The sequence below is a fragment of the Terrapene carolina genome, unplaced genomic scaffold (assembly GCF_002925995.2).
Source record: "Terrapene carolina triunguis isolate 2854851 unplaced genomic scaffold, T_m_triunguis-2.0 Scaffold58, whole genome shotgun sequence".
Taxonomy (NCBI): domain Eukaryota; kingdom Metazoa; phylum Chordata; order Testudines; family Emydidae; genus Terrapene; species Terrapene triunguis.
The window spans coordinates 72,628,017-72,648,877 of NW_020664409.1; the positions used below are offsets into that span (position 1 = coordinate 72,628,017).

Here is a 20,861-nt window from a genome sequence, read left to right on the forward strand (position 1 = left end):
CCTTCTTGCTGTTTTTATAAAGAAAAAAGGAAATAGAAAAAAACTTAAAACCCAAAGAAGCCTTTAAAGTCATCTGTATACATTAAGAAACAAAAGAAAAAATCATAAATCCCTTTTTTTCTTTTGAAGTTCACCTTTAAGAGGTTCAGCCCTTGTTACTCAGAAAGGGCAATTGAAAATAAAAGTGCTATATCTGGTCCTTTCACTATGTATTTAGGGCCAGATTTTTAAGGGTATTTAGGCATCTAGAGATGCAGATAGGTGCCTAGTGGGATTTTTGGAAGCACATAGATGCCTAACTCCCATTGATTTCAATGAGTTAGGCATCTAAGCACTCTTGAGAATCTCATTGTCACAGTTCCCAAGGTAGTTGCACTTCTGCCCCCTTCTTGATTTCCTTGGGAGAACCCCACTCAGGTCCTATCTGTCACTTTTCTCAAGGTGGGAACCCACATTCCTCTCACTCCAGATCAGGGATTTAGGCTGTAATTCCTCCTGCAATTCACTGTGATCATCTTAACAAGTTGGAGTCTAGTTCAGAACCTGCTGTCCTGTTCTTTCCCTGAGGTAATGACAGGATAGACCAGTGACCAGCCAGTTTGTTTAGAACAAAAGCTTTACAGAGAAAACATACCATAAAACAATAAATAGCTTATTGCATGCTTACCATGTAATACTTCTCTACCATACAGGACCCTGGTCAGTTTCAGTCCTTCAAACCCTTTCTGCGGGGTCTGTCCCTCTTGTTCACAGTTCATATCAGTTCTTCCATGGAGAGAAAGTGACTCCTCTTCTATATCAGGCTAGTCACTTGATATAATACTTTGTTTGCTGGGCATCTTGAACCCAGTCAAAAACAAAACAAGTATAGCCAATTTCCTCCAGAAGGTGATACTTCTCTACTCCAGACATGTTTATCTGTCAAAGGTTTTGGATTAATTACCCCCCAGTAATTTTAGTTCCTGATAGTTCCTTCATTCAAGCTAGGCAACTTCCCCACAGTCACTGTACTGCTTGTCTTGTTTCAAGAAAGAAATTAACCCCTTCACGCCTGCTGAGTAACCAAACAAAGGGAGAAGGGAAACAGTCGTGCATATTAAAAAAAAAAAAAAAAAATCAGTAGCCCTCCAAGTTCTCCACATCCACTAGGCACACATTTCTGCATCTTCAGGCACCTAGATACCTTTAAAAATGTGGCCCTTCAGTCAAGCCATTTTCCACCATTCCAACAATTAATTGGGGTGAAGTTGGGGGGCAAAGACATTATAGAGACAAGGATAAAAAAGCAAACAGGGAATGGCTACATAAGTTCCATCTCTTGTTATCCATTTGTCTCCATTCCCCTGCTCCTCTTTGTGGGCATCAATTTATGCGGCAGCTTTCATATGTATTTTGTCAGAACTAGCAAGTGAAATAGCTCATAAGGACTGCTGATTCCATTCATTCTTCGGTAACAGCGCCAGATACTTAAAAAGATTTTAAAGTTCTTTAATTTATAAAAGTTCCAGGAGTATTCGCTTAAGAGCCTTTTAATTTCAGCATGCTATAGTCATCTAGTATTGCAGATCTCCAGTTTCAAACCTGGTTTCTTTGTTGAGTATAAAAGAGGAAGATTAGAAAAACATGCAGAGGATGGGAGGAAAGTCAGGAGACAAAAAGCCAGCAAAGAAAAATAATGGGATTTAGCTCTGTAAAGATTAGGATAAACATTTATGGTTCTAAAAAGTTCAGTTCTTAATGCAGTGCTTAACTCATGTCGAACTTTGGAACAATTGAGATAATTGATAGTACCCTTCACAGTCATGTACCTTGTAAAGCAGTTTTTATTTAAGCGTTGTCCATTAATAATAATTAGGAAACAAGTCTTTCCCCAAAATTTCTCTTCCTCTGTGGAACCTAACTTTAACTTGGCTGGCATTTTTTCTTTCATCACAACATTTTCTTTTTAAGATCCCTGGTTTTAAAATCGTTGGTTCTATTTTGTTTGTAATTGTAAAGCTTTACAATTGGAGTTGGAACTTTGCTTTATAAATTGTGTAGCAACAGAGCTCTTTTTTGTTACTTAACAAGTTAATGTGCCCCTATAAAAGAATGCATATCTTTATAAAAGAGAGCATAGTATGATGAAAGGCATAATTGTAAATGAGTGAATAAGGATGGCAGTTCATTGATTGGCTGCCAGTGTCACACACTTTATTATTATGGGCACTAGCATGCTATGTGTTCTACAGTCGTTCAGTAAAAAGTCCTTGGCCTCAAAAGCTCACAGGTAGGCAAGACAAAAGGGGTGATAGAAGCAGAGAGAGAGGAAGGACAAAGTAACAATAACTTCCATTTTTGTATGCAGTGATGTTGTAGCTGTGTTGATTCCAGGATATTAGAGAGACAATGTGGGTGAGGTAATATCTTTTATTGTGCCAACTTCTGTTCTAAAGTAACAAACAGACACAATATTGTATGACATGCATAGTCTTAGCTCCATTACCTGTCTAGCTGTTTTCATCTGTTTTTCCATGTAGAAGGTATTAAAACAAAATCTCAAATGTAAATATGTCTGAATGCCTTCATATATGTGCATAATATTTCTGATATTTTGAGTATATAGTTTGCTGCTCCCATAGCTTTCAAGAATCTGGAGCTTTGCATCTCTTAAAGCATATTAATGAGCAAACAATTTTAAATCATAATCTAACATTTAAAAACAAATATGTTTACTTTTAATCTCTTAAAAGCTGTAGAATGTAAGAGATTTAACATTGTCTATTTCCGTAGTCAGTTCTTAGAATTCCCAGCCTAATTTGGTATAGTGCCATTGAAATAAAAGAAGTTACACTAGGGATTAATCAAGACAAGTTATTTCTTGATTAGTTTTATTGGTTCTGCATTTGCCTATATAAATACATATAATATATATATACAACCTCTGCTTCCACTGTTTCTTCAGTGAATGTGGTTAAAATCCTAGTCGGATAGAATCAACATTACTCTTAAAGCAATCAGTTTTCTAGAAATATATTTAATATGCAGAGGACTTGGGTAACTTGACTTTTTTTCCAGGTTGAAAGGCTTGAAGCCAAAGTGGTTGACCCTCTGAAAAGTTACGGGACCATAGTAAAATTTAAAAGGGTAGGTACTATATGGTGTATTTTCTCTCAAAATTTAGTGTATTCTCATAGCCATTTTTGTGAAGCTTGTTAAGTATACCAAATTATTTAAACTTTTCTTATTAAAAATAATTACTGCAACAAAAATGTATAGATGTGTAACTCACAACAATACATTGGAATTGCAGCTGGGAACATGTGTGAAGCAGATGCACTTCAGGAAACAGCTGAGAGGAGGGGGTCCAATCCTCTAGAGAACGGTGTCCAGCTGCGGGGTGGGAGGACAGAGTGGCTTATAGAGCACATGTAGAATAGTGTGCATGTGCAGCAACTTGCAAAAGCAACAGAACTCCATCATATCACATCTCAGAACTCCAAAATGGCATTCCCTGTAAATCCTGGTATATTTTTATTTTGAAGAGATACGTAAAACATGTTTGCAAATACTTTAGGACAACAACTAAATTTCTGTATATATGAAATAAAGAGACTTTACTGTGTTAATTGAATTAACCCCTCACATTTGAACTAATTTAATTTGAATTAAAACAAGTCTTTGTGTCATCTGGAAACTTTATCAGCTGTGATTTTATATTTACTTCCAGTGCACTGATGAAAATCTTGAATAGGAATCAGGCCTAGTCCTGATCCCAGTAGACCCTCACTTGAAATACAGTAACTCCTTGCTTAATGTTGTAGTCATGTTCCTGAAAAATGCGACTTTAAGCGAAACGATGTTAAGCAAATCCAATTTCCCCATAAGAATTAATGTAAATGGGGGGGTTAGGTTCCAGGGAAATTTTTTTCACCAGACAAAAAACTATATATTATATAGATATACACACAGTATACATTTTAAACAAACAATTTAATACTGTTCACAGCTATGATGATTGTGAAGCTTGGTTGAGGTGGTGAAGTTAGAGAGTGAAAGAGGGAGGGATATTTCCCAGGGAATGCCTTACTGCTAAATGATGAACTAGCACTCGGCTGAGCCCTCAAGGGTTAACACGTTGTTAATGTAGCCTCTCACACAGGGCAGCACGAACGCGAGGGAGGGGAGACAGCATAGCAGACAGACAGAGACAGACACACACCTTGTGTGTAGGAGAGAGAGAGAGATGCACACTTCCCCTTTAAGTAAAAAAAGTGCATTGTCTTTTTAAGTGGATCAGGAAGTTGAGACAGCAGCTGCTGTCCCAAGCTCTCTCTGTCTCTCTCCACCTGTGTCCCCACCTTGCTCTATATGGAGAAGGGGTAAGCGGGGTGCAGGAGCAGGAGGGAGGGGGACACCCTGACATTAGCTCCCTCCCTTCCCACCCTGCACAGCAAGCAGGTGTCTCTGGAAGCAGCTCCAAGGCAGAGGGCAGGAGCAGCACAAGACAATGGGGGGGAGGGACAGCTGAACTGCTGATTGATAGCCTGCTGGGCGGCTGCAGCACAGGGAACTTAGGGGAGCGGGGAGCTGATGGGGGGCTGCCAAGCTGTTACAAGCCCCCACCAGCTAGCTGCAACGGGCTGCTCTTCCTGCAAGCAGTGGACAAAGCAGGCGGCTGCCAAATAGGGTGACCAGATGATAACTTCAAAATATCGGGACCGCCGCAGGGGGAGCGCCTTTTCAATTGTTACACTCACCGCGTCCGGGTCTTCGGCAGCACTCCGGCGGCGGGTCCTTCAGTCGCTGATGGTCTTCGGCGGCGGGTAATAAATAATCCGCCAAAGACAGAAGTACCCGCCGCCGAAATGCTGCCGAAGACACAGATGTGCCTGGTGAGTGTAACAATTGAAAAGGCACTCCCCCTGCCTCTCGCCGCCGCCTAATAAAAAAAAAACGAGCCACCGTGCCCGAAACAAAAATATCGGGACAAATGGCATCCTGACCGTACTTCAGTCGGGATGCGGGACAAACTGCTCAATATCGGGACAGTCCCGATTTTATTGGGACGTCTGGTCACCCTACTGCCAAATGACGTTAGAAGGGAGCATTGCACAACTTTAAACGAGCATGTTCCCTAATTGATCAGCAACGTAACAGCGAAACAACGTTAACCGGGATGACTTTAAGTGAGGAGTTACTGTACTCCCATTTAGTGATGATTCCCCATTGACAACTACTTGTTGGAATCTGTCAGGTAGCCAGTTCTTAATCCATTCATCATGTGCTCTCTTCATATTGTATAGTGCCCATTTTTTAATCAGAATGTTGTGCAATACTAAGTTAAACACTTTACAAGTATAATTGTTATAGCAACCTAATTTATAATCTTCTCAAAGAACTAAATATATTTGTTTGACAAGACTTGTTTTCCTTAAAACTATTTTGACTTGCATTAATTGTATTCCTATTCCTGAATTCTTTATTAATTGAATCCAGTATCAGCTTCTGTTCTGTTTTTGCCAGGGATTAACATTGGGCTAACCAGCCTATAATTCCCTGTATCATCCTGTTTGCCTTTTTTGAATATAGGCACAACATTATTATTCTTCCAGTCTTCTGGAATTTCCCCAGAATTCCAAGATTTACTAAAAATTAATCTCAGTGGGCTACAGATCACCTCAACTAACTCTTCTAGGGCTCTTGAGTGCAAGTTATTCAGGCCAGCTGATTGAAAAATGTTTATCCTGAGTAGATATTATCTAACATCCTCCTCAGTTATAATGGACTGTAAAGTACTTCATCATTCTCATATAATATGAGTATATCATCCTACTTCTTTCCAAATACAGAACAGAAATATTTATTGAGCATCTCTGCCTTTTCTGCATCATTAATAACAATTTTACCATTTTAATCTAGTAGTGGGCCTATAACATTGCTATGCTTTCTTTTGTTCCTAATGTACTTTAAAACTCTAGTCTTGCCCGCCTTGGATTTTCCCTAATGTATTTAGCTTCCCTTATCAATCTTCTGCACTTCATACTTCTAATTTATATTGATTGCTATTTCTCCTTTTTCTATTTGTTATATATTGCTTTTTTATTTCTAAACACTGGCTACACTTTGCCACTGAACCAGCATGGGCTTTTAGCCAAAGTTGACCTCTTTCTTGATTGTAGAATTGCGGCTTTTTGCCCATCTAATAAACTCTGCTTTAAGAACTCCTGATTTTCGTTCACATTTTTCCCTCCAAAAATTTAAAAGATGGAACACACAGCCTGGGGCCCAATCCTGCAAGGTGTTGAGTACCCTCAGTGCCCATTGATCTCTTTTTCAGGAAGTGCTCATCACTTCACAGGATTAGTCTATAAAAACCTGGTTTGATTTAAAGCAAAAAAAAAATTGTCTTAAGTTTTCAGGACAACTCATAAATGCAGACAAATGTATTTTATATGCCCCAGCTCTATTTCAATATATACAAAATGGTATAAATATATTTGCAGGATGATCTCAAAGCAACTTTAACAGCAAAGAATCGAGAGGCTAGACAGTTATCTCAACTGGAAAGGACACGTCAGAGGAATCCATCAGATCGACACATTATTGTATCCTTTCTGTTTCTAATGAATATAAGAAGTAGTTGATTCTCCAGTAATTAAAAATATTGTATTTAGAAAGAGATGTAAAAGCAATTGTCTTTAAAGTGATTATTTCATACATTGATCATGAATCACAAATTCTTTATGCTATATTTTGTGACAGCTAATTGGCTATAGCTTATAACATTTGCTATAGTAGCATTTATTAAACAAAAAGTACCTGAGAGTATCTGACATGTTTTCAGTCACTATATTCACATTTTCAATTTTTCTACTTTTTTCTATCATTGATAGTAGGTTTAAATGTCTGTTGTATGATGTCTGAGGGTTATGGAAAGATTATATCCTATTGTGAATAACTCTTTGGAAAGTAAGTGTGGGACAAACTTTCGCCTTATGTTTTGTTTAATTTTAGCTTTGTTTCCATTATTTTGTCTCCTTACCACCCTGGCAATTTTATTGATCTTTCCTGCAGCCATAGGGACATGAACTTCCCCCAGAGTTGATGTTGATGTTGCTCATTGAGGCTGATTAGGGTGGGGAAATCTGTAGTCTACCAGCTAAGACCCATTTTAGGCACTAAGGCGTAACCCATCGTCTAGAAAAACTTCATTGCTACCACTTGTTAGGTACATATCTGGTGGTCATCACCAGGGCGGATGTAGATTCTGGAAATGGTACCGTTTTTTCTATATCACATAATGTTTAAACATTATCGGCATCCAAACTGAAAAAAATCATAAAATCACAAAAAGGGCCATAACTCAAAGAAACAGTCTAATTTTGACCAAAATTGGCAGAAAGCTTCTAAATACAATTGATAATGCAGCTATGTACTCAAAAATAGTACTGTTTTGGAAAGTTTGGGAAATATTTAGCCTCAGGTGATATATTTTATGCATTTTCCCATATAACAGTATGAGCTTGTTTGTACCATGTAATACATCAAAATATTTGTCATTATTTTTAGAATGGACTGATTTGAGAAGGTTCTTTTTTTTGCCTGCTATTTATATGAAGTTTGCCGATAAGAAGACCCCTACATCCTAATTATAAAATGTTATCAATATTTAAAATGCTATGGCAGATTTCATGACCAGCACCCAATCACTCTGCCAGCTCATAGACACTTATGTTACCCAAGGAAAAAATTGTTCGAATACACTTCTGGGAAAACTATGTAATGGATTTCGTCCAACTATTGATGGATTACATAGAGGCAAAGAGAGATGATGATAGGTTCATGGAGCTTGACATTCACAGAGATTATTCCACTTGACTTCCAGTGTGGTCAGGTGAATTTTGCTAGATGGGGTTGTGTAAATGTAGCAGAAGACAGACTTCTGGAGGAGGAGAAGCCAGATATATATCATGCCTTAGTTGATAATCTGGGAGCAGTATACCAGACTGCCTGACCCTTCAGTGATATATGGCATGGCGTGGCCATTGAGCAATCTCTCAACAAGGATTATGGGAAGCATCAGCATCTTTGCACAGAAGATAAGGCTCTGACCAAGTGTTACTTGACTCATTAATAGCTATGACAAAACAAATGTGTGGAATTCAGCCTTCAGTGGCAGATCTCCACAAAGAAACAACCATAGAGTGCATGACTGCTGATGAAAATGTCCAAGATACTTCAAAAATTGTGACTGAAAGAATGACAAATCCTTTTAGTACTGAACCTGGAACAAGCCCAGACAGCAGAAAGCTGCTTGTGTACATTGCAATGTCTACTGTGGCTCCACCTGAAACTGCAGAAAGTTTGTGCATAATAACAGGGAACGGCATAAAATAAATGAAGTGGTTTGTAACCAGTCGAGTGCAAAGGGGTGAGGTAGACCTCTTTGATTTCATAAAAAGATATAATCTCAAATCATTTGGTAATCTCAACAAGCCAATTGAGCAGCAGAAGCAGACAGCAGAAGCAATAACTTTTGTCATTCAGCAAGCTAACTGCACTTGCCAAGTTCAGATATGTTGATATCCAGGGTTTGTTGAAGTATGAGTTGGCACCTCTCCCACTTTCCTTCTTCAATTTGGATGGATCTCTAAGAAAGACCCAAAAGAGCAACACACCATCTTGGCTGGAGAAAAATCTGTCAGTGGTTGAGCTACTATCATCCGATGAGCCAACATTAGCTATTTATTGACCTCATGATGCTTCTGCAGATGGTGGGCACTAATACTGCCAAGTGCAAAACTTTTGGGGAGCTGTCTGATCAGCTGCTGAACATTATCCTTTGATTAAAATGTCAAGACACTGCTCTTGTTGGTGACAAGCATGCAAATGAAGAATCAGTCATCTGGTGAGAGAGACCTCAGGGGGAACGTCCAAATGCAAGACATTTGGAACCCCACTGTGTTAATATCATTACCAAAGCAATGCTTGAAGATATCAAATTCAAAGAGTAAATCAGACGTTACAGAATTTCTTCTCTATAACTGAATTATGAAGTATGAACAGAGATTGTTACCTGGTTGTGAAGTATACCTTGCTGCTAGATTTCATGACATCTCACAAGCAGTAAAAGTAGCATCTGGCAACCATTCTGCAATACCAGAACTCAAGGCATATCACAGGGAAGCAGATTCACACATGTTCTTGCATATTGCTCATGCAAAGCAAACACTCAGTAAATAGGGTGCTAATGTGGAGCTTAGATCCAGATGTTGCATCTATGTGCCCAAGATATTGCTCTACTCTTGGGGAAAATGAATTCTATTTCAAAACTGGTGTTGGCCAAAAGAAGAGATTCATTCCCATGCACAGAATGGCTATGGAGCTGGGAATGGACATGTCTTACACTGTCAGACATTCATGCTGTCAGTGGATGTAATTCTTTCATGTACAAAAAGATGACTGAAGACAAAAATTGAGCACCCAGAGTTCACAGAAGTTTGAAACATCTTGAGATCAGTGCAGCTCAGATAGGCTGCCTCTCTTTCTTCCTCTATGCCTCCATGGTATCTTTATTGTACTGTGATAAGAAGCAAACACCTCTGGATAATGTTTGCTAAGAAGATGAAAACAAGTGAGAAATTGCCACCAACAATGGTCTCCTTCAGGTAGCACCTGAAACATGCAAATTATCAATCATACAGATAGAATCACACAACAACTCAGTATTTTTAAGTGTCCCCTGTCAAAAATGGATGGGTGATATTTAGCCCAGAACATCTTGTTTCTAACATGATGGTGCTGCTACCTGCTCCAGAAGCTATCCTCGCCTTTGCACAGTATGAGTGTGAGAGTACTTGTGAAACAAGGTGATGGAAATTCTGTAGGGAAGATTTGGTGTGCTCTGATATATGGTACTGTGACAGTGACGAGTGTAGCAAGAGACTATTGAGCACTTCAGACAGGTTCTGAGGGAGAATAGTAATGTTTCAACTATCTGCAAATTACTGTGGCTATTTTTCTGAGGTTAAAAGAGTGTTGCATTAGACATTCAGTAGTTCATAATTATATGTAGGATTATATAAGAGTACATGGTTATGCTTCATTATTCACACGATCTATTCATACAAGACTTTCTACAGCTCTTCTACTAAGGGTATGTCTACACTACGAGGGTAGTTCGATTTTACTTAAATCGAATATGTGTAATCGATATTGCAAAGTCGAACGTGTGTGTCCACACTAAGGACAGTAATTCGACTTTGTGAGTCCACACTAACGGGGCGAGCGTCGATATTGGAAGCGGTGCACTGTGGGCAGCTATCCCACAGTTCCCGCAGTCCCTGCTGCCCATCGGAATTCTGGGTCGAGCCGCCAATGCCTTCTGGGTAAAAAAATTGTGTCGTCATCCGTCCGTCACTAACGCCCTCCCTCCCTCCATGAAAGCGCCGGCGGGAAATCAGTTCGCGCACTTTTCTGGTCAGTGAGAGCGCGGACGCCACAGCACTGTGATCATGGATCACGCTGCGACCATCGCTGCACTTGTGGCCGTTCTCAACACCTCGCAGCTTATCATACACCTTACCCTGAGGCAGATGCAGAGTAATCAGGCGAGGAGGCTACGACACCGCCGTGATGGCCTGAAGTTGGAAAGTAGCACAGAGCTGTCAGAAACCACGAGCCCCAGCGCCCAGGACATCATGGTGGCAATGGGTCATGTGGATATCGTGGAACGGCGATTCTGGGCCCGGGAAACAAGCACGGACTGGTGGGACCGTATAGTGCTTCAGGTCTGGGATGAATCCCAGTGGCTGCGAAACTTTCGCATGCGGAAGGGGACTTTCCTCGAACTTTGTGAGTTGCTGTCCCCTGCCCTGAAGCGCCAGAATACCAGGATGAGAGCAGCCCTCACAGTTGAGAAGCGAGTGGCCATAGCCCTCTGGAAGCTTGCAACGCCGGACAGCTACCGGTCAGTCGCGAACCACTTTGGTGTGGGCAAATCTACCGTGGGGGTTGTTGTCATGCAAGTAGCCAACGCAATCGTGAAGGTACTGCTCCCAAAGGTAGTGACCCTGGGAAACGCGCAGGTCATCATAGATGGCTTTGCTGCGATGGGATTCCCAAACTGCGGTGGGGCTATCGATGGGACTCACATCCCTATCCTGGGACCGGACCACCAGGCCAGCCAGTACATCAATAGAAAGGGCTACTTTTCAATGGTGCTACAAGCACTGGTGGACCATCGGGGACGGTTTACAAACATCTACGTCGGATGGCCGGGCAAGGTTCATGACGCTCGCGTGTTCAGGAACTCTGGTCTGTTTAGACGGCTGCAGGAAGGTATTTACTTCCCAGACCACAAAATAACTCTTGGGGATGTGGAGATGCCTACAGTCATCCTCGGGGACCCAGCCTACCCGCTAATGCCCTGGCTCATGAAGCCCTATACTGGTGCCCTGGACACAGAAAAAGAACTCTTCAACTACCGGCTGAGCAAGTGCAGAATGGTGGTGGAGTGTGCTTTTGGCCGTCTCAAAGGGAGATGGAGAAGCTTACTCACTCGCTGTGATCTCAGTGAAACCAATATCCCCATTGTTATAGCAGCTTGCTGTGTGCTCCACAATCTGTGTGAGAGCAAGGGGGAGACCTTTATGTCGGGGTGGGAGCTAGAGGCAAATAGCCTGGCTGCTGATTACGTCCAGCCAGACAGCCGGGCGATTAGAAGATCCCAGCGGGACGCCCTGTGCATCCGAGAGGCTTTGAAAGCTAGGTTCCTGAGTGAGCAGGGCAACCTGTGACTTTTCAGTTTGTGGACAGAAAAGCTGAACCTGCCCCCGTTTCTTTACCCAGTTCATTTTGACTATACTCTCCAGTTACATACCCCCTTCACCCCCTTCCCCTTCCCAAAAAATAAAATCATTTCTATTTTGTTAATGAACACCGTTGTCTGTATTGCTGTTTTCGCGGGAATGTTTTAAACCGGGGACGCAGACTGTGGCGGGGGGCGGGTTTAGTGTTCTGATGCAAATGATGCTTCTAAACTCCCAGAATGACAGGCTCCGCACTCGTGCACTGGTTATTTCAATGGAGCCTGCCAGCACTCCTGGGGGGGACTGCGTGTATGTGTCGGCTATGTGACTTTCTGGCAGGGGGGGTAGGGTTACATATCCCCTGCTGCGTGGATCTGTGAGCCAGGATAAGGACCGCTGCATAAGATCTGTAACTGCCCTCCCCCGCCAAAAAGTCACAGAGCAACCCCCCCCCCCCAGAACATGAAAAACACCTCCCAGACTGACCAGGGTAATCAGTGACTGCACTGTGTATGTGTCCTGATGCTGGACCTGACACCGCCTCTGTACCCTGCTTAAGGTCACTGTCCTGTCCTATTACCAAGCCCCTTCCCCCCCTCCAGACAGACTCTCCCTCAAAAGAACCTGACTGAAACAGTAATGAACAGAAACAAACATTTTATTGTGAACCACACATGAAACGTGGGGGGTGAAACTTGGACGGGGGCTTGTGTGAGGTGGGTAGGAAAGGACTTATCAAATTTTGGGGAATGTCAGCCTTCTAGTGCTAGAGCAGTCTGCAGGGGTTGACTGAAAGTTTTAACGGCCCTTGCCGCCCCTCCTTCTTTGGACTTTGGGTGAGGGTGGTGTGGGACTTGGTGGCGGGTGAGGGCGGTTATAGATAGACTGCAGCGGGGCTCTGTCCTCCTGCCTCCGGTCTTGCAGAACATCCACAAGGCGCCGGAGCGTGTCCGTTTGCTCCCTCATTAGTCCAAGCAGCTTTTCAGTAGCCTATTGGTCCTCCTGACGCCACCTCTCCTCCCGTTCCATGACTGCTCGGTGCATTTGTGACAAGTTCTCCCTCCACTGTGTCTGCTGGGCTGCCTGGGCTCGGGAGCAGCCCATTAGTTCTGAGAACATGTCTTCACGCGTCTTCTTCTTCCTCCGCCTAATCTGCGCTAGCCTCTGGGAGTGTGCTGACAGGCTGGGTTGGGAGACAGTCGCAGATGTGTCTGTGTGAATTGTAAAAAGGGAGTGAATTCCTGAGACAGATAAATGAAATTGTACACAAAGAACCTAGTCTTTCTCTGTGAACAAGACCATGCACTGCACCTCTCACATGCGCACTCAGGACAAGGTCGAATTTTCGGCCGTCGCCTTCAGTGCCTGTGGACTTGCGGTGGTCTTGGAGTGATCAGAGAAGCGTGGCTGGAGACCTGAACTTCTGGAGCGGGCAATCATGGTACGCCGTAGACTTGTGGCTGCTTAAAACTCCAGCAGTAGCACTGGCCTCCTTTCGCATTGAAAGCAATGCCAGTCTCTGCTGCCAGCAATCAGGACAGCATCAACTCTGCCCCTGTCCCACCCCCTTGCGGCTGTCCCAGGGAAAGATCCCTGTATGCTGCCCCTCTCCCTCCACCGCGTGGCTGTAAAGCAGTCCCAATACTAACATTCCCCTCCCTAATTCAAAGCAGGGCGTCATGAGCGACATCACCCTCCTGAGGATCCCGGACACCCAGAAGGAACGCATGCTGCGGGAAAGCATGCAGAAACCGGGGCCGTATGCCGCCATGCTATGTCGGGCCATGATCCCCGAGTACTTGATTGTGGCGTGGCGGGGACACGTCTGCTACCACGGAGGGCCCAGTAAGATCACCCTACCCCGGAACCTGATAAACAGGCTGGAAATCTACCTCCACGAGACCTACGAGGAGTTCTCCTACGAGGATTTCTCATCAATCCCCGGCCATATTGACCGGATTTTCGCCTAGGTGCACTGGGACTATGGAGTGGAGCGTCTTGGGCCTCGGAATCATGAAGTAACGGACATTGTAAAATTTTTTTAAAATACTTGGGACTAAATTGTGAAGAGCCTAAGACAGACAAATCATGAGAAACCCTTTGTTACCATTGTAAATATTCCAGTTTTGTACCTGATTATTTTTTACTAGTTTACAGCACTTTGATAAAAATACATTGTTAATAGTATAAATATTCCCGTTCTGTTCAAAATAAATGTTTACATGTTTACAGCACTTACTGCTTGATCCTTCCCCTGATTCTGTGTCCGGGGTAAGGGATGGGGACGGTTGGTACGGGATCTCGGTAAGGGTGATGAAGAGCTCCTGGCTGTCGGGGAAATCAGCGCTGCCAGCGCTGTCGACTGCCTCGTCCTCCTCATCTCCTTCTTCATCTTCCCCGTCCGCTAACATGTCCGACGAGGAACCGGCCGCGGACAATATCCCATCCTCAGAGTCCACGGTCACGGGTGGGGTAGTGGTGGCGGCCGCACCCAGGATGGAATGCAGTGCCTGGTAGAAACGGGATGTGTGGGGCTGGGATCCGGAGCGTCCGTTAGCCTCTTTGGTTTTTTGGTAGCCTTGTCTCAGCTCCTTGATTTTCACGCGGCACTGCGTTGCATCCCGGCTGTAGCCTCTCTCTGCCATGGCTTTAGAGATCTTCTCGTAGATCTTAGCATTCCTTCTTTTGGAGCGCAGCTCTGAAAGCACGGACTCATCGCCCCACACAGCGATGAGATCCAAGACTTCCCGATCAGTCCATGCTGGGGCCCTCTTTCTATTAGATTGCACGGCCATCTCTGCTGGAGAGCTCTGCATCGTTGCCACTGCTGCTGAGCTCACCACGATGTCCAAACAGGAACTGAGATTCAAACTGTCCAGACAGGAAAATGAATTCAAATTTTCCCGGGGTGTGGCTGGTCAGAGCATCCGAGCTCGGACTGCTGTCCAGAGCGTCAACAGAGTGGTGCACTGTGGGATAGCTCCCGGAGCTATTAGCGTCGATTTCCATCCACACCTAGCCTAATTCGATATGGCCATTTCGAATTTAGCGCTACTCCTCTCGTTGGGGAGGATTACAGAAATCGATTTAAAGAGAGCTCTATGTCGAACTAAATGGCTTCGTGGTGTGGACGGGTGCAGGGTTAATTCGATATAACGGCGCTAAATTCGACATAAAAGCCTAGTGTAGACCAGGCCATTACTTTTATAAGTAGTTTACATGTATTGTCATTGTATTCGATGATGGTAAGAAGATAAGATAATTACAGATGTACCAGGTGTGTTTTAGACTTATGTCTGCAGCCGAGCAGAAAACATATTTTTTTGATGTTATATAATTAAGGGGTAGGGTCATCTTATCTGCACAACTTCATAAAAATAGCAGACAGAAAAACTTTTCTCAAATCAACCCCTTCTACAAATAATGACAAATATTTTGATGTATTACATGGTACAAACAAGCTCATATTGTTATGTGACTACAGACTTTTGCTTTAACTGAAGGCAAAAAAGTATGGGGAAAATGCATACAATATATCACCTAGGGCTAAATATTTCCCAAACTTTTCAGAACAGTACTATTTGAGTACATAATTGCATTATCAATTGTATTTAGAAGCTTTCTGCCAATTTTGGTCAAAATTAAACTGTTTCTTTGAGTTTTGGCCCTTTTTGTGATTTGATTATTTTTTTCAGATTGATGTCTGATAATGATTAAACATTATGTGATAAAGAAAACCTGCACCACTTCTAGCAGCTGTCTACCCTGGTGATGACCACCAGATATGTGCCTAACATGTAGTAGCAATGATGTTTTTCTATCATATGGGTTACCTTAACTCATTAATAAGACCCCTTTTTAACTCTAACTGGTAGACTACTATAAAATTATTAGTGAAATAGGCTGATAGAACTGCTGTCTCCTCCAAAAGACTGCTGACTACCTGCAGCATAATATTCCATTCTATATTTTAAGTATACAGAAGCGTGCAACTGTTTCTGCTATAGCATATTTGTGACAAGCTCCCAGAAGGAACATTCACTGTTACTGGGTATTTTTGGTGTATCAAATATTTCACACATGAACACACATAATGTATTAAAGATAGACATTGTAGATAAAAATAATTTTTATGTAAGCATATTGACTTTTTACCAAAGGTCACATGTAACAATTGTACTATAAATATTTTACTTTCATTTTCATCAAAAATATTTTCCTTTATTAATAATTTCAGTCACAGGTGCATGTTGTGTTTCTGAAGAGGAAACATCAGAATAAAATCTTTTAATTTCAAACTATGCATGTTTTATTATTCTATTGTATTACAACGTTCTGTTTTCCCTAAGAAATTAGTATATAAAATATGTCCATATCTGTTTAAAGTGGATCAAGAATAACATTCTATTACCATGACAATAATATAATTAACATTACAGTATCTACTACTTACTAAATACCAGTAAGGACAGAACTGTATCAGACAAACATGATATGCCAAAAGCTGTCTATTGCAGTGCATTATGGGAGGATTCAGGAAAACACTTACGCACATACTTAATGATTTGCTGAACAGGGAAAGTGTTACTGATGCTTAAAATTAAGATAGTCCTAAGAACTTTGCTGAATTGGGGCCTAAAGGAGGAGATGAAGATGATGTATGTTTATTTATTACTAATTCCATAGAACAGGGATGTGCTGGCCATAGAATTCCATAGAATAGGGACGTGCTGGCCGCCGCTTCCTGCAGCTCCCATTCGCCGGGAACGGCGAACCGCAGCCACTGGGAGCTGCGGGTGGCTGTGCCTGCGGACGGTCAGTGTAAACAAACTGTCTCACGGCCCACCAGTGGATTACCCTGACAGGCCGCATGCGGCCAGCGGGCCACAGTTTGCCCACCACTGCTTTAAAGACTCACTTGCTTAGCATACTTTTTTACATCAGGATTTATAGTTCATGTTCTCTACATTTTCCTTTTTTTCTTGTACAAATCTTTGAAAATTCTTCTAAAGGGCTCTACCTCTGTGTAAGTGATATTAATGTCCAACTCACAAGAAGTCTAAACTATAGTAACTTGCATGTGCAGGACAGCCTATTGGTTTCTAAAGTAAAGCATAGTACACAACTTTTTAAATATCAATTCAAGGAATAACAGTCTTTATTTGGTTATTTTTAAAGGCTGAAAGTGATCTACAGAGAGCTTCGATGGATGCAACTCGAACAAGTCGGCAGTTGGAGGAAACCATTGACAATTTTGAGAAACAGAAAATAAAGGACATAAAGGTGTGCATGTAAAAAAAAAAAATATATATATATATATATATATAGTTCACATTTAAATTTATGGCATCACTCTTGATATGTCAAATGGTTTTAGTTGCTGTTTGTTTGGCAAGATTAGGCAACACTTCCTGTTCACGTGAGTTGTGCACAAACACAAATTGGGGCAAATACTGTGATATTCACAACTATTTCAATACTCAAATAACATTACACACACAAAAAATCAACTAGTTATTCTTCATTTCATTTGGATACAATATTAACTGTTGCCTTAAAATGTCATTTAGTGTCTCACTGAACTGTTAAATAGCTGCCATATTCCCCCCAGTAGATACTTGCGTTTGTGGGTGGAATGAAGTGGCAATTCTGAACAACAGTAACAGCTATCAGTAGCAGATTATAATTACCAAACTTGGAATTCGGCTAGGTTATGGGGGTTAAAACCCCTACTATTACAAGAAGTGTTTTCAGATTCTTAATGATTACAAGTGGGCAAGTCCTTCATTTCCCTCTTATCTGAGAGGACAAAGGTAAGACACTTAAGCCCAAAGGATATAAATGACTGAAAAGGGGTTAGAAAATGTCATCACAGCTTTACTATAAAGTTACTGAAGTGGGCTACTTTTTAAAAAAAATTAAATAACTAGACCAAACAGGAAAGAATGAGGGAGGAAGAAAAGATAAAACATTATGCAGTATATAGTAACATGGATGAGAATCATCCCAATAGTTTTGGAGATTCAGTGACTGTTTATGTTCAAGGGAGGGTAGGGTTTTGTGGTATGTATTAACTAGGGCTTTGGAGCTGTGCTCCGGCTCCTCTCCAGCTCCAGGCAAAAACCTGTAGCTCCACTGCTCTGGAGCTGCTCCGCGCTCCAGCTCTGGGCTCTGCTCCAAAGCCCTGACGTAGAATAAAAAATAGACATAGATTCTTCCTAACCAATTTTAAGTTTTCAGTAGATGGCTATCGGTAAGTTGTAATTCACAGAATATTTTTAAGGAAACGAAATGCAACATTTGAATGAGAAGGGCTGTGTAAACCAGCCATATATATATCAGTTTGATAATCTAACACTCTGCTAGTGTGAGTTTTCATAGGCAGGCTTGTTTTGTTCTGATCTATCATTTTCCTCTTCAGTGCCTGTCATATATGTCACTAGTCAACTGTTCACTAGGAATTAAAATGGTATATGAAGTGGGAACAGGATAATCAGGGGTTCTCAAACTGGGGTCGTGATCCCTCAGGGGTTTGTGAGGTTATTACATGGTGGGTCGCGAGCTGTCAGCCTCCACCCCCAAACCCTGCTTCGCTTCCAGCATTTATAATAGTGTTAAATATTAAAAATGTGTTTTTATTTATAAGGGTGTTGCACACATAGGCTTGCTGAGTGAAAGGGGTCACCGATGTAAAAGTTTGAGAACCACTGGGATAGATAGTGTTTGCCAAGCTGCCAGCAGACTTAGGGGTTAATAGCTAGAATTAAAGTCCAACTTTTTTTAAAAAAAAATGCATTCAACTATTTTGCTGTTTTGTGTCCTAGGATATCAGTGATATAATTCTGATACAGTTTTTGTGTGTTTGAAGCAGGAGTGTACTTTTGTCATGTAAATTAATAAATCTGCATACAAATAAAACCTTTCTCTTTTAATTAATTTTTAGAGCATATTTTCTGAATTTATAACTATTGAAATGTTATTCCATGGAAAAGCTTTAGAGATTTACACTGCTGCCTACCAAAATATACACAATATTGATGAGAATGAAGATTTAGAGGTAAGAGCAATCAACATTCTTTTTTTATTATTTACATACAAGGCCAAGTTGCACACTGGATCTACAAATGTTGCCTAATTCAGAAAATGCAAAGGACAGATTCTCATTTACGCTAAGGCCTCTTTTACACTACTCCAGCTGTGTAAAGGTGCCTTAAAGTGGGTATAGATTCATATACTGATTTTTAAAGCCATTGTTATCTCATCTAATCCTCTGAATAACACAGGTCATTAGAACTTCCTTAGCTCCTGCTTCAAGTCCAATAGCTGTGGTTGAATGCTAGAGTATTTCTTTTAGAAAAACATCCAATTCTGATTGATTCAAAAATGTCCATTGATGAAGAATCCATCACAACCCTTGGTAAATTGTTTCAATGGTTAATTACTCTCACTGTTAAAAAAACGTGCACCTTATTTCAAGTCTCAATTTGTCTAGCTTCAATTTCCAGCCATTGGATTTTGTTATACCTTTGTCTGCTAGATTCAAGAGCCCATTATTTAAATATTTGTTCCCCATGTAGATACTTATAGACTGTAACTAAGTCACCCCTTAGCCTTCTATTTTATAAACTAAATAGATTAAGCTCCTTGAGTCTCTTATTAGAAGGCACATTTTCCAATCCTTTAATCATACTCGTGGCTCTTTTCTGAACCTTCTTCAATTTTTCAACATCCTTCTTGAAGTGTGGACACCAGAACTGGACACAGTATTCCAGTAGCAGTTGCACCATTGCCAAATACAGAGGTAATATAACCTCCCTACTCCTACTAGATATTCCCCTGTTTGTAAATCCAGAGATTGTGTTAGCACTTCTAGCCACAACATCACAGTGGGAGCGTATGTTCATTTGATTATCCACTAGGACCCCCCAAGTTTCTTTCAGAGTCACTGCTTCTAAGAATAGAGTCCCCCATCCTGTAAGTATGACGTACATTCTTTGTCTCTATATGGTATGACCTTATATTTGGCTGTATTGAAATGTATATTGTTTGCTTGCACCCACCTTACCAAACAAGTCAGATTACTCTCTATCAGTGAGCTGTACTCTTCATTATTTACCACTCCCTTATCGTGTGTTTTCTGCAAACTTTATCAGTAATTTTTCTCCCAAGGTCATTGATAAAAATATATAATGTAGGCCCAAGAACTGATCCCTTCAGGACCTCACTAGAAATGCTTGATGATGATTCCCCATTTATAATGATATTTGAGACCTACCATTTAGCCAGTTTTTAATCCATTTCATGTGTATCATTCCAGTTTCTCAATTAAAATGTCATGTGGTACCAAGTCAAATACCTTACAGAAGTCTGAATATATTACATCACTGTTACTTTTATCAGCTTAATTTGTAATCTCATCAAAAACTCATAAAAAAAAATGATCAAGTTAATTTGCCAGGATGTATCTTCCATAAAACTATGTTGAATGGCATTAACTAATATAGACTATTACAGTGGTTCTCAAACTGGGGTTTGTGAACCCCTGGGGGTTCATGAAATGTTACAGGGGGTTCTCAGGGAAAAAATTCCCTAATGGCGGACAGAGCTAGGGACCCTGGGTAGCATGGGGCCAGCAGCCCGGAGCCTCTGGACTTCCAAGAGCTAAGCAGATCAAAGCAAGCATATCTATCACACTGAGGAGATTTAAACTTCAAGACTCCTTATAAGAAATGGAAAGGGAGGTGGATATTTTTTGCTGTTTTTAAAATTAAATAGGCAGCTAGTATTGTTTTTAACATTATTATGAAGAACAAGTTTAAGCTTTGTTGTAACGTGCATTGTTTGCCTGGACTGCTCAAGACCTGAATGCTTGTGCAGGAGGAACTCTTTGAGTTGGCTTCTTAAATACCTTCATGCGGTTTCACATCTGATACTCCTTGATGAAACATAGGAACCTTGTCTTATAACAGGCTTATTCAAAGTGATACAAGCTATGAAAGTGAGATCTTGAAAGAGTGTTGCCATTTTCATAATGTAATAAAAATACTGTAATGATAAATAATAATAAAT

The 20,861-nt window shown here is 41.3% G+C and overlaps 1 protein-coding gene across 2 annotated transcripts in view; it reads left to right on the forward strand.

Moving 5' to 3' along the window:
• The window catches only part of FAM92A (family with sequence similarity 92 member A), a 35,354-nt gene that overhangs the window by 6,194 nt on the left and 8,299 nt on the right, over positions 1–20,861 (forward strand). Inside the window, exons 3-7 of one of the 2 annotated variants that reach the window (XM_026662986.1) lie at positions 3,058–3,126; positions 6,486–6,587; positions 16,030–16,035; positions 16,971–17,075; positions 18,736–18,849. In XM_026662986.1, coding sequence (XP_026518771.1) covers positions 3,058–3,126; positions 6,486–6,587; positions 16,030–16,035; positions 16,971–17,075; positions 18,736–18,849 — 396 coding nt within the window. The remainder of the gene's footprint in view (positions 1–3,057; positions 3,127–6,485; positions 6,588–16,029; positions 16,036–16,970; positions 17,076–18,735; positions 18,850–20,861) is intronic. The other variant, XM_026662989.1, reaches the window with a different exon arrangement.